Below are 15,320 nucleotides of genomic sequence, written 5' to 3' on the forward strand. Positions count from 1 at the left end.
TAACTACAAATAAGGCAGTGAAAGAGACATACAATATCAGTAGGTCTTTAATTAAAAAATATATATAACATGGACGGACCAGAATGCATTGAAGGAAGAAGGTGCAGAGCAATGCGTTTACTTAACTGAAACAATTCACTGAGTGAACTCACAGCTCAGTACATCCGTAGAAGGCTAAATCATTAAGGATGTGTGCATAGAATCACAGCTAAAATCAAATTATGAAGGCAAAGATATAATTTCAAACACCTTATCAACAAAATGTGCAGCCAGAAGTGCCACGCTGTCATCTCAATGATTTTCTTACAGAGGTGATTTTCTTTCCTTTAAAAAGTAAAATCACTTTATATTTTGATATTTCCTGCTACAATTGAATCAAATACATCTGGCGTGAGTGGAGTATAATTCCTCTCTTTTTCATTCAGAAAGTAGAGTGGGTCTGTTATTTCATTTGGGTTGAAGCCCTGCTCCACTGCTTTCGTCTTTATTAGCTTGAACGTGCCTGTAATGTCCAGTGACCTCTGTAATAAATCACAGTACAACCAATTATTAGTGGATAAAATAAATCATGCAAGCAACAAAGAGGCTTAACCACAAATGCAAAAAAAGTGTAAAATAACTGGAGTAAACATACTTGAATCCTCAGAAAGCGTGGCCTGGCGTAGGACGGCAGGAAGTCCTCGACATGTTTAAAAACAACCGTGGAGTCAAACTTCAGTCCATCCATCAAAGTAACAGCAGCCATCCCGGCTCTTCCCTCCTGGCCTGAAGACAAAAGTTAAACAATCACAAAACAGGAGTTAACTGAAGTTCAGTATTGCTAATTAAAAGTGTCAGTACTGAGCAAAAGTCTTGAGCCACCACTCATCTCTTCATATTTTGACTTTGTCAACTGTTCTTATGCAATAGTTTTCCAGGCTTCCTTAAGATCTGTCAAACTCTTTCTTTAGACATTGGCTGCTTTCTCATTCATTTTTAGTCCAGTTCTTATCTCTGACCATTTTAAGAGGAATGTTTTTCTTTGTTTGTTAAGCCATATGACTGTCATGGTCCTCCAGTCCTCCTGTGCTGGCTCCCCATTTCTCTCTCCACTGCCCATCTTCTATCCTTTGTGTGTGTCGCGTGCATTGTGTGTGCGCTCATGCATGAGAGAGAAAAAAAAAATACACACTTTTTGATACAGGGACAGGTCATTCCTCTGCATCCTGTCTTTTAGTCCATCATGCCTGTGATGATGAACTCACTTGTTGGTAATCCTGTAATCGGCTGGTCACTACTTAAGGAGAAGGAAGGCCTGATTGTTAAACTGGATGCAGTTTAACAATCTCTTACCTGACAAATTGTAGGGCTGCGTTTGTAAAGCTTTAGCATATTGTGTTCTCCTCTGTGCAGATTTTTGAACATTCATACCATAGCTGGACTGGCCATCAGGCATTTGCTCGGTGGGCCGATGATTTTTTTTTTTTTTGGAACGGTATAAACAATGAAAGGTGGTGGATTGGCCAGATGCTGGCCGGTGTGTAAAAATAACTCAGTTGTTTGGTGGTGGATGTGGCGGAGCTTCCACAGATTCAGTAATATTAACAAGTGGTGGAGGCCAGCAGGTGGATGAGGGACAGGGGAAGCAGGAGGAGGAGAGACCCGAGGCAGCCGATGGTCTGAGTGTCATGTGAACTGAACTTCAGGTAAGAAGTTATGACCTGCAGTCTCTCTGGGTCACATATAAACCAAATTTAGGTGGAGTTTATTTTTGTTATGCTGACTTTTTACAGTCAGTTACAATAACTCGTACTGCGTACTAGCTAGCATGACAGAGTTTCTCTACAGCTGGGTGGGTGCTATGAATTTACTGATGTTGAACTTTATTTTGTTCATAAGGTTAGTTAGTAGAGTTGCCAACCGTCCCGTACAAAAGGAATCGTCCTGCATTCAGAGAAATTATTACGCGTTTCGTGTTGAGCTGAGAGGAGACGCAGTTTGTCTAGGATGGAAAAAGACACAAAGGTGGATTTATTCTGTCGTTACGCTGCACAGCTGCCTCTTCTTCTCTCATTCTCTCCTTCATTCTCTCATGAGTGGGAGACCAAAGATCACATTAACATGTGTGTCTCTGTATTAACAGACATGCCATATTGGCTTAGTTTATTTTTCTTATCATTGTTGTGAGGAGACCATAAATAGCATTTGTATTTTCTGTTGTACAGTCCATCTGCTGTTATGGAGTTCTTCTTATGGATAAAAAGTGTCTTTTTTTGTTTCAAAATAGCTGATAACCATTCGCTGATAGCGGCCAACATCCGCAAACAAATATAATTCTATAAAGTGGTTCTATATATTGTGTAACTGCTAATATAGATAGTGATGGGACGTTCTGTATCGAGGCTTCGGAGCGTGTGTCGAGTAATGGAGGGGGCGTTTCCGCGAAGCGCGTATCGAGGCTTGCTTCATTTATGGGAGGAGCTGAAAATGATGACGTCCGAAGCCTCGCTGCCCGGCTGTACCACGTGACTGGTTCATGAAGTGGTTCGAACTTTGCCGCGAGATATGACAGCGATATAAACCCCTCAGACTTCATTCAAAAATGTGGGTGTTTGATGGAGAGTTGCGGTTAGTGAGAGTTTGGAGACCGTTTGGAGGTTTATGAGAGTGAGGAGAGAAAGTCAGGAGAGAATGGAGCCAGCTAAGAAGAGGAGGATGTCCTCCCCTGTGTGGGAACATTTTGATCTTATTCCTCCCAACAAGGTATGTAAATTTCTACAGAAGATGTATTTTCATGATACTGATGGTGCAATACAATTTATGTTGAGCTGTCTTGACTTTTGTACAAGGTGAAGTGTTTTCTATGTGCCAGGGAGCTGGGATATAACAACAACACCTCATCCATGCTTAGGCACTACAGAGCTTTGCATGAGAATAAGGGGGACACCGATTGTGGAGCAAGACCAGGTGAGCCATCAAATGCCATGATAATATAGCATGCAGTAATGTTACTAAATGATATAACAATATTATACAACTGTTATAAGTTACGTATGTGATATTTATATTTGTGCTTTATCTTTATTGTCTTTCCTCAGGAGAACAATCTCAAATAGATGAAGACCTGGTCAGCATGGTGATTGAGGACTCCCAGCCATTTAGCATTGTGGAGGACAAAGGATTCAAAAGATTTGTTAAATCATTAAATCCTAGCTATGTTCTCCCCACTAAAAAGGTCATAAAAGCAGTGAAAATTTAGTTTTTACAGAATAAAATGTGAACAGGCAGGACCTCAACGTTACAAAAGCACAACCACTGTCCACACCCCAACCACACCTCACCTCACAGTAAATGATCATTTCCATTTCAAGCATTTCCAAATAATCATTTCCCATACTGCCACTATAAATATACACAGTATACTGCCATCACTACAATATACATGTTTTACACACTCCTTTTGTTGTTGACATTTACAGGCTGTGTGCAAAATGCCACACTCTTCAAATTCATGCCAGCTATTATTTTTACGTCCAGTAGGTGTCCTGCTAGAGCAAATGAAGCTTCATGAAGCTTCGTGTTGGGGTGAACCAATTGGATGAAAAGCTTCAGTGCTTCATGGGGCTTCATCTGCCCATCACTAAATATAGAGCGTTATTAAATTTATTGCTAATGCAATCATATGGCACACTGACTTCTGAGGAAATTTTAAATGGCACTCGCCCTCAGAAAGGTTGCCTACCCCTGATGTAAAAGATGGATGAAGCCACTGATGTCATCCAGTGCTCTTTGGACTGTTTGTTTTATGGAGATAAATGTTTAATCTCAGTTTGCTGCTCCGTTTGGTTAACCCTCATAATGTCCTCCCGATTTTCATACACCTGTGGTCCTCAGGGACAAAAAATGACCCAAGGACAACACAATTAAAGCTTGCTTTACCTTTTCTTCAGCAGCTTCTCAAGTTGGTTATGGTCCATTACATCACAGCCGACGGCGTTTCCTGGATCGTGTCATCTCCTGTCCGGTTCCCGTGGTGGGCTTAGGTGTCCAAAACCCTGCTCGCTGCTGTTTTTTTTACATCTTGGGAGTCGTGGAATAAACCTTTTTTGCGCCTATTAACCTGGGCTTTACAGACAACTTCTACTCAGGCTCCAGCTCCAACGAGGACTGCTCTAATAAATCCGCAGTCCTTAGCAAATAGAATGTACATTATAAACATTTTTTTTTTCTTCCAATGAATTGAATCTCCTTTTTGTTTGGGGAAACCTGCAGTCGGCTGAGACTGAAGAAGTCACTTGGGTAAGTGATGAAACGTTTCTCCCACAAAATGCTACATCCAGATGAACAGAATCAACTTTTGGAGATTTACTTACCTGGATGATTGAGCATGCGTCAAGACATCTTGTCACTGAGTTACCGCTCTCATCAGGTAACATAGTTATTCGTACCATCATGAACCGTTTTTCCAAGGCTGTACCACTTTGTGGCCCTGTCTAAACTGCCCTCAGCTCCTGAAACAGCAGAGTTACTTGGCCAATATGTCGTCCAGCTTGACGGCTTCACATCTGACATTGTCTCCGACTGAGGACCACAATTTACCTCTTGCATCTGGAAAGAATTTTTCACCATCCTTGGGCCACGGGCCAGGTTGCTCTTCAATACATATTTTCTTCCAACCAATCTACCTGGTGCTCCCAGTTGGTGTGGGTGAAGTATTCCCATAATTCCACAAACTCTGCAGCCACTGACCTTTTTCCTTTTAATTTCTAGCTCCGGTGAATTGACACATGGGAGTGTGTCAAAAAGGGGGGTATTCCAGGTTTAACATGAAACAATGGTTTCTATGATCATTTTTATGATATTTTTTTAGGCTGAGTATCACACTGGGACAGCAGGGTAAATGAAAAATGCTTTTTGGTCACATGTTAGAACGTGTGCAAGGAGGGAAAATGTTAGGATTTATTTTTTGATTTCTTTTACTAACATAAGCGGTTATAATCATTTTCATACACACATTGCAAATGTGCTCATGAGAGTCGGCACTCAGTCTTCTGAAGGTCATAAGCTTCGTTCGGCACGACTGTGTAGACTGATATATTGTAGGAAATTACTTAGAGTGCAGAGGGGTGACTGCAAACATGCTTACACACATAGATAATAATTAGACGAACTCTCTAGGCAGAGAGGTGTTTGCCTTTTCTGTCTTTTACAGAGGAAGGAGCAGACACCAGACGAGGTCATGGAGATATGAAGATCCTTCGCACCGAGACTGCCAAGACAGCAATTGGGGTCAAGGGTCATGCCGTTTGGGCTCCTGCTAGTCACCTCGAGAGGATCCCAGGACCACAGCAATAACCGTGAAGGGGTTGGCGGAAATCCAGAAGCACCAGACCAAGGCGGGTCTGGCCAAGAAAGGGGAACATGGCTGTGACCCCAAAAGAAACATGGATCCCGGCCAAGGGGCAAATAAATCCCCTGATCTATGCAACAAACTGAAGGGTAGTCTAACCCCTGACGTTGAAGAAAGAAGAGGAGAAGAGCACAGAGAATCGCCCGTCCCGTAAGATTAGCTGTTTAACTGTAAAGAAGGTCTAAAGCTCCTAAGACAGAGGTTCTAGTCTGAGCACAAAGGTGGAAGCAGAAAACAACCAGAATGGGAGATCTGAGAATTAGCTTTAGTAATAGTCTGTGATTTTTATGTTATGACAATTGCCCAAACACAACAGTCATCCCATATATGGTCCACCCGTTAAAGGGGGACAGAGGAACAAAGAGGGAAAAGAAGCGGGACAACCAAGACAACTGACACCTAGTGGGTAAAAAAAAGGGGGGGGGGTGTAATGTCTGGAGAGATGTACTGCACTTTCATTCTTAAGAATACGACCCCAGATGGTTCTGTAACTAGAGCCCTGGGAAGATTCAGAACATCATTTAAGAAAATTAACGAATAGATAATGATAATGATAATCCGTTGGAGGAGTGGATGACGTCTGTCCTTGGGCAATGGAAGGGGTGTATTATGTCCATTAGGGTTTCCTTATCTGTTTTTACATCTGATCAGATCGAAGGAGGGACTGTTGGGATTAAATAATTTGCAGTGCCTCAATAATGCTATGTGTTTTTATTAATAAGTGTTATAAAGTTATATAGTGTAGTATTAAGTGGACACAGCCCTGTAAATAAAGGCATGAGAACAGGTGTCCTAGGGGAGTAGAAAACTGCAGACTCTCGCTCATGCTTGCCTGGGAAAAATACAGATAAGAGGGGACCATCTCTAATGGAAAGTTACTGAGACACTGTTGTTTAGACTAGAATGAGGGAGCTTCTGTAATAAAACTGTCAGGGGCACGCCACCATTTTGAGATCCGTGGCAGCGTGTCATGCAGGACGCATCTCCTACTGAGCAGTGTTTTGTCTTCCATCGGATGCCTCTGAGGAATCAAAAGAACTTGGTGAAGTGTTGATATTTACACTTTCTACCTTCAAGGCATCACTTAGCTACCGAAAGTGCAGACTCAGGGAGTCAAAAAGTGCACTCAAAACAGCTTTACTGCTGAACACAAAATAATTAAACTGAAAACCCAAAATAACTTGACAAGCAAGGCAGGCAAGCAAAACACAGCATGAGATGAAGGAGATTGTGACACAGACCAAGGAACATACAGGGCTTAAATACACAGAGGGAGCAATCAGGGAATGGGAGACAGGAGGGAAACACAGCTGGAATAAATCGGAGCCAACGAGACAAGGGAAGCAAAACCAGAAACAATAACATGGACACAGACTGTCAAAGTAAAACAGTAAGTGACGGGAACACACAGGCATGGGACCAGGGCAGGCACAGAGACACAGACTAGACACAAAACAGAGGGAGTATGGAAACCAAAACCAAAAACACTTGCAGGCAAAAACCATAATGGCTTTTTGGCTCTCAGCGAAGGCGGTCGCACTTTTCTCCTCTCCTTTCCCTTATCTTCCCTGCTTAGCTCCTCATGTCCTTGTCTTGTTTTGTTTTTTTTGTTTTTTACTACTTTTCCCTGGAACATCCTCTCACAGTCTGTTCTCTAAAACCTAAAAGAGGAATTATGGATTGGATCAACTGGTCCCTAAATGCAATTGACACCCCTTTCAACGAGAAGTTTGGGCTTGGGTGATCCTGAGTGCTGAAGATATCTACCTATTCAGAACCATGGTAACAGGGTTCTGGCTGATTGGAGCTGGCTTGGCCCTGACTTATCGAAGAATTAAGAAAGCGGAACCGGCTGTTCAAACTCCCCACAAGGCTGCCCGCTGGGATTGAAACGATGGGAGAGGCGTGAGTTTCTCAAAATGGGCTCATTGAGTCAGCACGGATAAGATCTTGGAGAGGCTATGGCTGCTGTGAATACTCAGAATAAGATCTGACTGCAGACTGGATACATCTCGGAAGGGCTAGCCCGGAATAACATCTCTGGGCGCAAATTGGATGACATCTCGGGGAGGCACACTGCCGTGAGTTCTCAGAAATCGGCTCCTTGAGCACAAGAAATGACAACATCACAGGACGCAAGTATGGCGAAGCTCGCGGCTCTCCAACGGGAGATTGAGAGACCAGTGTTGGACTGTAGAACTGCTTTGAAAGTCATATGAGCTGTTAGCACTAAAGTAACAATCACCATCACTTATGCGGATACCCTATTGGCGCCAACTGCAAGGCTGGAGCTGAACAACAACACCCTGATAACGACTGTGTTTAGTCTGTTCCTTCCCATTCCATGCAAGGCCACCTGGGTTGGCTGGTAGACTGTTTACTTAGCCTGGCAGGGCGAAGGACACTATCTCAGCTGAACTATGGACACGCACACTAATAAGCACACACTCATCCCCCTCCCTTTCCAAACGCCTTCGATGCTTGTTTCCTGCGGGGGAACACAGCGGGTCTGTGTGCCGCGCTGGAATGGTAGCGCTGTGCAGGGCGGCTGCTGTGTTCGCTTCGGATTACTCCTCACCCCCTACCCGACCCTGTGGCTTGTCATGTCCTTCACAATGTTGTGCTGTGGACATTTATGTGCAGAGGAGTTTTTTTGCTTCCTGTTCTCATGCTGTCCTGCCATGGAAGCACAGCATGAGTAGAGGTCTCTTTTTTTCCTCTTGTACTTTCCCATTGTAGTGTACATTTCAGTGTCTTTCTGTAATGCTACCGATCTCCGACTTGTATCCCCATGTAATGTCTGTGTTGTGTGTGTAAGGTCGGGGGGGGGGTGTCCCATTTCACTGCAGGGAAACCTGCAAGTGGCGAATAAAGCTTTGATTGATTGATAAAAAGTACAAAAGTCAAAACACTGGGTCGATGACGACACTGTGTACAAAAGGCCCCGTAGTTATGGTTTTATTCTGTTCAGTTGTTAGTTCACCTGTAGTTTTTAGAGTGGCCAGTAGAGGTCACCCCACCGCTTTGTATGAGAGAGACTATTTTCAGGGAGAAACGTGGGCAAAGCACCTGAGCTTTTCTGCTCCAGATTACCGGCAGAGAATTGGTTATTCAGTGAGAAGTGTGCGTTAATGAGCAACGTAAGTTGGTGATGTGTGAGGATGTGATAATAAGATGTGTTTGGGACTGTAACCAAGGTTAGTGGGGAAATGACTATGTTTCTGTCTGTGCCGCTAGCGGGTGCTAAGCTAAGCTAACTCTCCTGCCGTATGGTTGGGTAGAACTGTGTACCTGGTTAGCTCTCTCAGTGGGTCTATGCGTGAGTCGTGGGTAATATATGGCCTATGGTATTAAAGGGGATGTTAGTTTATTTCCCGCCTGTGTTTATGTTAATGTACTCTGGAGATATTGTTGTGAACACTTTAGTAATGTAGTATTGTATTTTCTTTCTGTTCCTTTCAGAGACCACACACACACACACACACACAGATTTATTGCCAAGTAATATTTACCAGTATATCCCTGTATTCAGCACCAGCTGCCCGAGTAGTGTGCGAGGTGCATTCCACCATGGCACAAACTCTTTGACTGTATATCCTTTACCCCATGTGTTTACTGCTCTAAATAAGCTATATTGAAATAGAGGTACAATCTTCTGGAGAGAAAAAATAATAATAAAATAATAAAATCTTGATCTTGATTTAAAAAAAATGCTTGATTGTGGAACAATTTGATTAATGATTGACTAAACAAACTAAGTGTGGTGTACATTTTGTTCTTGATTTTGGAGCATAATATGTACCTGGCACTTTGACTCCGTAAACATTGGCTTCTTTAACACAGTCAGTCAGCACAAGGATGTCGGCCACCTCAGCTGTAGCTACGTTCTCCCCTTTCCATCTGTTGACATTTTTTGTTTTCAGTGCTCTGTGTGAGCTCACGTTTTTAAGCATTATTTCAAAACATGCGCTCACCTGAATGTGTCGCCAACACGATCGTGGAAGTACATGAAATTATCCTCATCGATGCGCAGCAGGTCGCCAGTGTTGAAGTACAGATCACCTTTCTTGAAGACGTTGTGCAGCTTCTTTTTCTCAGTTTGATTCAAGTCTGTCACATAACCAGTGAATGGAGCTTTGGCTGTTATTTTAGTCACCAGAAGTCCAGGTTCACCTAATCAAAGTACAGGAGAAATCATATTTGGGGTTGTTATATTTTAAATGCAAGATGCATGAGACATGCTGTAAAGACATTGCATTTGAGTCTTTTAAACGTTAATTTTGTGCGTGGTGAGGTACACTGTGGCTGAGAAAATGAACTGGGTAGATTTAGGATTTAGGCATATAAAATGTTTATAGCATTTGAAAAGATGCATGGGTGAGAACTTGAGAAGAAAAAAAAATCTTTGTTGTTATAACCATGCTGGAAGTAAAACACCTTTCTCAACCTCCATGCAGAAACCAGAAGAATCCCTCAAAGGCTCTCCTTTGTCTGCATCATATTTGATCACAGCATATGGAAAAAACATCTGCAAATTTAAAAAAAAAAAAAAAAAGAAAGAAAGAAAAGAAAAAGCTAAAACACTGCTTCATGAGTGACAGGTTTTACTTCTTAATGTGAGCTGAAACATGGACTTTTACCTTGTGCAGGAAGGTGTGTCGCCCAAGAGCTCCCATCTTGCTGCTATAATTCAACAGAGCAAAGTTTCCCTCAGTTGCTCCGTAAAATTCTCTGATTTGAATTTCCCCAAATCGTCTCACAAAGTCCCTCCAAACATCTGCTCTGATCCCGTTGCCTACTGCAAGTCTGACTTTGTGGTTTTTATCACTGAGTTTCTGTTTGAAGAGAAAAGAAGAGCATGCGTTTGTTAGTTTTCTAAACCTTTCTGTGTGAGACAGTAGTATTAATGTTGATGCTGTGTTGGCACAAACCTGTGGAGTGTTGCAGAGATAACGCATAATTTCACCTATGTACTGTATGACAGTGACATTATATTTTCTGCAGTCGTCCCAGAACTGGGAAGCAGAAAACTTACTCCTCAGAACAACAGGAATACCTGCACACAACAATAGATGACAACAGCACACTTTAAAGAGTAGCAGTGGAAGTAGTCAAAATTTTTACTTTATCACCAACGTCGACCTCACACTGGAGCGGTTCACAGCTGAGTGACTAACAGCAGAAATGGGTGGGGGGTCCAATCCGGGTCAGAGAATTGTTGCCCCAAGTCGAGAAGTATCTTGGGGTCTTGTTCATGAGTGAAGGGAAAGGGGAGTGGGAGTCCTGTGGTGTGGGGTGTGGCTCAGCAGCAGGGGAGGGTTGACACAGTGGGTTCAGGGAGCAGTGGTAGGGAAGTCTGTTTGGAACAGCTGACAGACAGAGATGGGTGTGCGGCAGAAGAGAAGTTGACAGCCAGGAGCTGTTGCCATATACCAGAGTTCGGCAGGCAACAGCACAAGCGTGTGTGAAATCATCAATTAAGAGTTATCCTTAATTTGAAACATTGCATCCCATGTGTGTGTTGTGAAACCAGAACATGTTACAAGAAAACCGATGATTGAGGTCACAGCTGCAGTGATGCAGATTGTCATCCAGCATGTCTCTGACTCTGGTTACCTGGTCGACCTCCAAGAGCTGTCATTTCTGGTTTTTGGACTTGTTTTGCTTGTTTATTTTGATCTCAATCAAATAGTGTGTGTTTTGGATGTGGTGGAACAAATCTGCACCAACTGTGTGATGCATTCACGTCAATATCAACCAATATCTCGGAAGAATGTTTCTAGTACCTTGTTGAATCCATGCCACAGAGAATATTGCCAGACAAAGGCATTTAACACCGTACCACAAAGATCTGCTTTATATAGTAACAAGTGTCCGTTTTTGGGGTTTTTTGTTTTTGTTTTTTTAAACAGACCCAAAGAAATTCAATATTTAGTGATGTTTAAGTCAACTGTTCTCTTAGAAATCTGTTTTAAAAAAGTGGCTATTTTCTAAATGACTTAATGAGTTGTGGATTGATTGTTGGGCACAACGCAGGGAGAACGTGGAATTGCATCTGGAGATTTTGATCTCAGCTTAAACACTGGGTTTGTTGATAAGAAAACTAAAGATTTACACAGTTAACAATAGTATATATCCAAAGAGTTCATACCTCTTTCAACAGCTCCAGTGAAGACAAGGAGGCCAGTACTGTGATAAAGCGGGAGGGTATCATAAATCACATCTTTGGAGTTCACTCCTGTTGTAGCCAGAAGTAAAGAAAAGTTCCACACTTTGCTGTAAGTGACCACAGCTGCCTTAGGGAGACCTGTTAAAGACACGCCAGATGCTCAGAGGGTGAATGTGCCATTTCTTTCACTGATGCATCGTGAATCTCAGTAAGTAGTTTACCTGTTGTCCCTGACGTGTATATGTAGGCTGCTGGACTCTGCATGGTTAAATGGGACCTTAACTCCTTGGATATAGGCTCAGAGGAAGCCTGATTCATTTTATCAATGAAGCTTTCCACACCTGCAGTTTCACACCTGTCAGCTAAGATGAAAACAGTGATCTGCTGTTCATGCAGATGGGGCAGCACCTCCTTCACTGCATCCAACAACTCTAGAGTAGAAAAGAAAGAAAGAAAACACAACAAACCTTACAAAAGATGTTCCTGTATTTTAACAAAGCTCAGCTCAATCTTCCTCTGCAGCTTTATTGCTCATGAGTGATGATGAAAGATGTGCTTGAATCCTTTAGATAAAGGGAGACAAACAAACAAATACTGGAGCACAAATAAAACCTGTGTATTTGAAATATTAGGTAAAAGGTCTGTGAAGGTTCTCAGTCATCCAGGTCATCGTAGTCAAAGGAGCTTGCAAAGAAAAGCGTCTGGACTTCTTTAAGTTGCTTGAAGACGTTTCACCTCTCATCCGAGAAGCTTCTTCAGTTCTAAGGTCAAATGGTGGAGAGTCCCAGATATAAACCTAGTGGGAGTTAGCCCCCCCAGGTTTCACAATGAGCTCACCCGAAACTCTGGCTGATTGGGACCCACGCCCAGTTTCACACCTTGGCTCAGGCGATTAGAGGATCATCAGGGGGTCCTTTTGTCCCTCTGTGGGGGGTTACTCCCACTAGGTTTATATCTGGGACTCTCCACCATTTGACCTTAGAACTGAAGAAGCTTCTCGGATGAGAGGTGAAACGTCTTCAAGCAACTTATAGAAGTCCAGACGCTTTTCTTTGCAAGCTCCTTTGACTAGGTAAAAGGCCTTTGCAACAAGACCACTTAAAAAAAAAAAAAAAAAAAAAAAAAGCTAAGCATACAATCTACATGGATGTACATCACCCCCCCACCCCACCCCTTCCACACAAACAAGATGCACGAGCACCTAATGAAGGTAGGTTAGGGCCGGGTTGTGTGTAGAGATTTGATTGGGCAGTGACAGTAAGGAAAAATGTACGAATGGGTTTTTGTCATGGCTTGTACAGCTGGTGGACAGCAGCCCCTCAGTTGACCCACCGGGAATATGCCCAGTGTGCCAGATTACCAGTCCAGCCCTGGTCTCCCATATTGATGTGAAGGAATTTTGGCTGCCTCTGCTTTACAGGGTTTCTTCCGGTCTTTGCCTGCATTCATTGATGCGCAGCTCTCTCAAAGCCCCACCACTGCTTTTCAGTTGGGTTGGGGTCTGGACTTTGACTGGGCCATTGCAACAGTGTGATTTTTCTTCCCCTTTTTCAGCCAGTCTGTTGTAGATGGTTAACCTTTTTGGCCAAGCTATAGCTGTTTGACAGTTTTTGCCAATTTTACTTTTGTTTTTCCTTTTAACTCCTGGTAGATTCAATTATTGTGTTAACACATCTGAATGCTCCAGACAAGCAAACAGAGCTTCTGGTTTTACAGGTGCGCTCACACTTGTTGCCCACTCTATACAGTCAAAGGACTGTATAGATTGGAAATTATTTTTCACAGGACGATATGTCCCATTTAAGATATCCAATTTAATTTAAATCAAACAATCTCCCAATGAAACCCTAAAGCCACATATAATATATAAACTACGGTTCTTTTTTTTTCTTCTTTTTTTTCTTCTTTTTTTTTTTTCTTTTTTCTTCTTTTTTTTTTTTTTCTTTTTTCTTTTTTTTTTTAAATGAAACTAAAACTACGGTTCTATTAATACTGTTAATTTTTTGCATCCTCTTCAGCCATTTAGTTACTGATTGATTTATGCTGGGGAATCTTTTTTTATTTTTATTTTTTAATTCTTTGTTTCCCACTGTGACAGTTTAAGTCAGTAAATCTTTAGAGAGGCATGTTCCATTCTTGGAACTGCCTTGATGTTTTGTCACTAACAATATATGTGCTAAATGAAGGGGCAGTTTAAATAACTAAAAGTTAAGATGGACCACAAGTGCAACACATTATTTTTGTCTGCTTTGTGAAGAAGAAGATGAAGACAGCCATATGCAGTCATAAAAAGGTGTACTGCATGGTGGAGAAAGTGGTTTTCCTTCTGTTGAGTATACATGTACTCATTTCCAAATATTAAAAATTTAACTAAAGCAACAATAGGCAGTGAGAAAATGTTTAAGAAGCTTCTTATACGGTATGAAAAGTCATCCCTGTTACTGGAAAGTGACAACCATTCTTTGCATTTAATGTAAGATACTGACCCGGAAGTGAAGTAGAAGCACAATTTTAGATATGTGAATAAAGACTGATACTTTATTGTGGTGGAGTAAAAATGGAAATTCTTATATCAAACTCCATCAATAGATTACTCCATTGCAGGCAAACAGTGCATAGCCTACATTGGTGTTTTTCCCATGGCATGCCAAAGTACAGTTTGTTCTCTAATTATTTATGTATTTATTTGTTATTGAATGTTGAGTAAATGAGCTCTCTACTGTCTCCATTGCTTGGAAAAGCAGACAGAAATGCAGGTACTACCTTCAGATGCTACCAGAGTTGTGGCTCCACTGCAGTTGAGGCAGTGTAGCAGAGACTTGGATCTGATGTTGGAGTTGAGCAAAGCTCCGGGACATCCAATCTTCAGCAAACCCAACCAGAGCCACAGGAACATCGGCTGGTTCCCCAGGAACAGCGCCACCGCGTCTCCTTCCTTTACGCATCCAGCCTGCAGAAACGCTCTCGCAGCTCTGTTGCTCAGGACATCTGCTTCCCGGTACGTGAACATTTCATCTTTAAAATAAATTAAAGTCTTTTGCGGCTGCGTCTTCACCAAGTCTAAAAAGCGGTCCAGGATTGAGTAATTAGTCTGCATGCACTTTAATACAAAGCGCCTTCTTTTTATTTTCGCAAGCACGTACTGGACATCCTGGAAGAGATAAGGATGGCGGAGTAAAACGCCACATACAATCAAGGCTGCACACACCGTCCAGACCAACATGTTTGTCTCACAGCTGTCCTGCTGAAGACAGAGCGGAGGTATAAAAAGGTGCAAGGAGCAGGACCACAACTTACATGTAACTACTGAACAACCAGGTGATCTACATCAAAACAGATGAGCAAGAGGGGCAGCATCCCCTCTTGCTCAATGATTGTGTAAGCCTTGTGTAAATGATTAGAAAGGACAGGAGCTGTTAACCCTCCTGTTATGTTGCGGTACAAATTGACCCAGGACCATAGTTGGTGTTCCTGGAAACCAACATAACAGGAGGGTTAATTATTAAGCTTCAGGCACCTGCAGACGATAATGGTAATGGATAATGGCGGAGACCGTGACAGCATTGCACAGTGTCTTGTGCGGTCAGAGCTGCTCTTCTGCCTTCCTTGGTAACAAGTTGTTTTTGTTTTGTTTTTTACTTACTGTTGCCTTCCTATTAGCTCAAAGCAGTTTGGTCATTCTCCTCTTGTATCAATAAAACATATTCATCCAGAGAACTGCTGATGGCTGGATATGTTCTTTTTCAGAACTTTCTCTGCAAG

At 42.3% G+C, this 15,320-nt stretch overlaps 1 protein-coding gene and 1 long non-coding RNA gene across 6 annotated transcripts in view; one reads left to right on the plus strand and one right to left on the minus strand.

Annotated features, from left to right (window-relative positions):
• Window positions 1–14,964, minus strand: part of LOC146569859 (long-chain fatty acid transport protein 2-like) — a 22,813-nt gene extending 7,849 nt beyond the window's left edge. For 2 of the 5 annotated variants that reach the window (XM_085282494.1, XM_085282495.1), the window contains exons 1-8: window positions 14,322–14,961; window positions 11,780–11,989; window positions 11,541–11,696; window positions 10,321–10,445; window positions 10,030–10,224; window positions 9,827–9,917; window positions 9,364–9,562; window positions 9,192–9,289 (exon numbers count right to left, since the gene is read on the minus strand). In XM_085282494.1, the coding sequence (XP_085138620.1) occupies window positions 9,192–9,289; window positions 9,364–9,562; window positions 9,827–9,917; window positions 10,030–10,224; window positions 10,321–10,445; window positions 11,541–11,696; window positions 11,780–11,989; window positions 14,322–14,781 (1,534 nt within the window). In that variant the 5' untranslated portion in view covers window positions 14,782–14,961. Of the gene's footprint in view, window positions 1–29; window positions 522–634; window positions 766–9,191; window positions 9,290–9,363; window positions 9,563–9,826; window positions 9,918–10,029; window positions 10,225–10,320; window positions 10,446–11,540; window positions 11,697–11,779; window positions 11,990–14,321 lie in introns of those variants that run through there. The other 3 variants (XM_085282492.1, XM_085282493.1, XM_085282497.1) reach the window with 3 other exon arrangements.
• LOC146569860 (uncharacterized) lies at window positions 8,424–15,298 on the plus strand. Its single transcript, XR_014893403.1, has 3 exons — window positions 8,424–8,529; window positions 14,303–14,556; window positions 14,695–15,298. It is a non-coding gene; the product is annotated as an uncharacterized LOC146569860 (long non-coding RNA).
• Window positions 15,299–15,320: the final 22 nt, after the last annotated feature.

Source organism: Mchenga conophoros, linkage group LG7 (genome assembly GCF_057382185.1).
Source record: "Mchenga conophoros isolate Kocher_MC1m ecotype Shallow Benthic linkage group LG7, M_conophoros_male_GT1.1, whole genome shotgun sequence".
Classification (NCBI taxonomy): Eukaryota; Metazoa; Chordata; class Actinopteri; order Cichliformes; family Cichlidae; genus Mchenga; species Mchenga conophoros.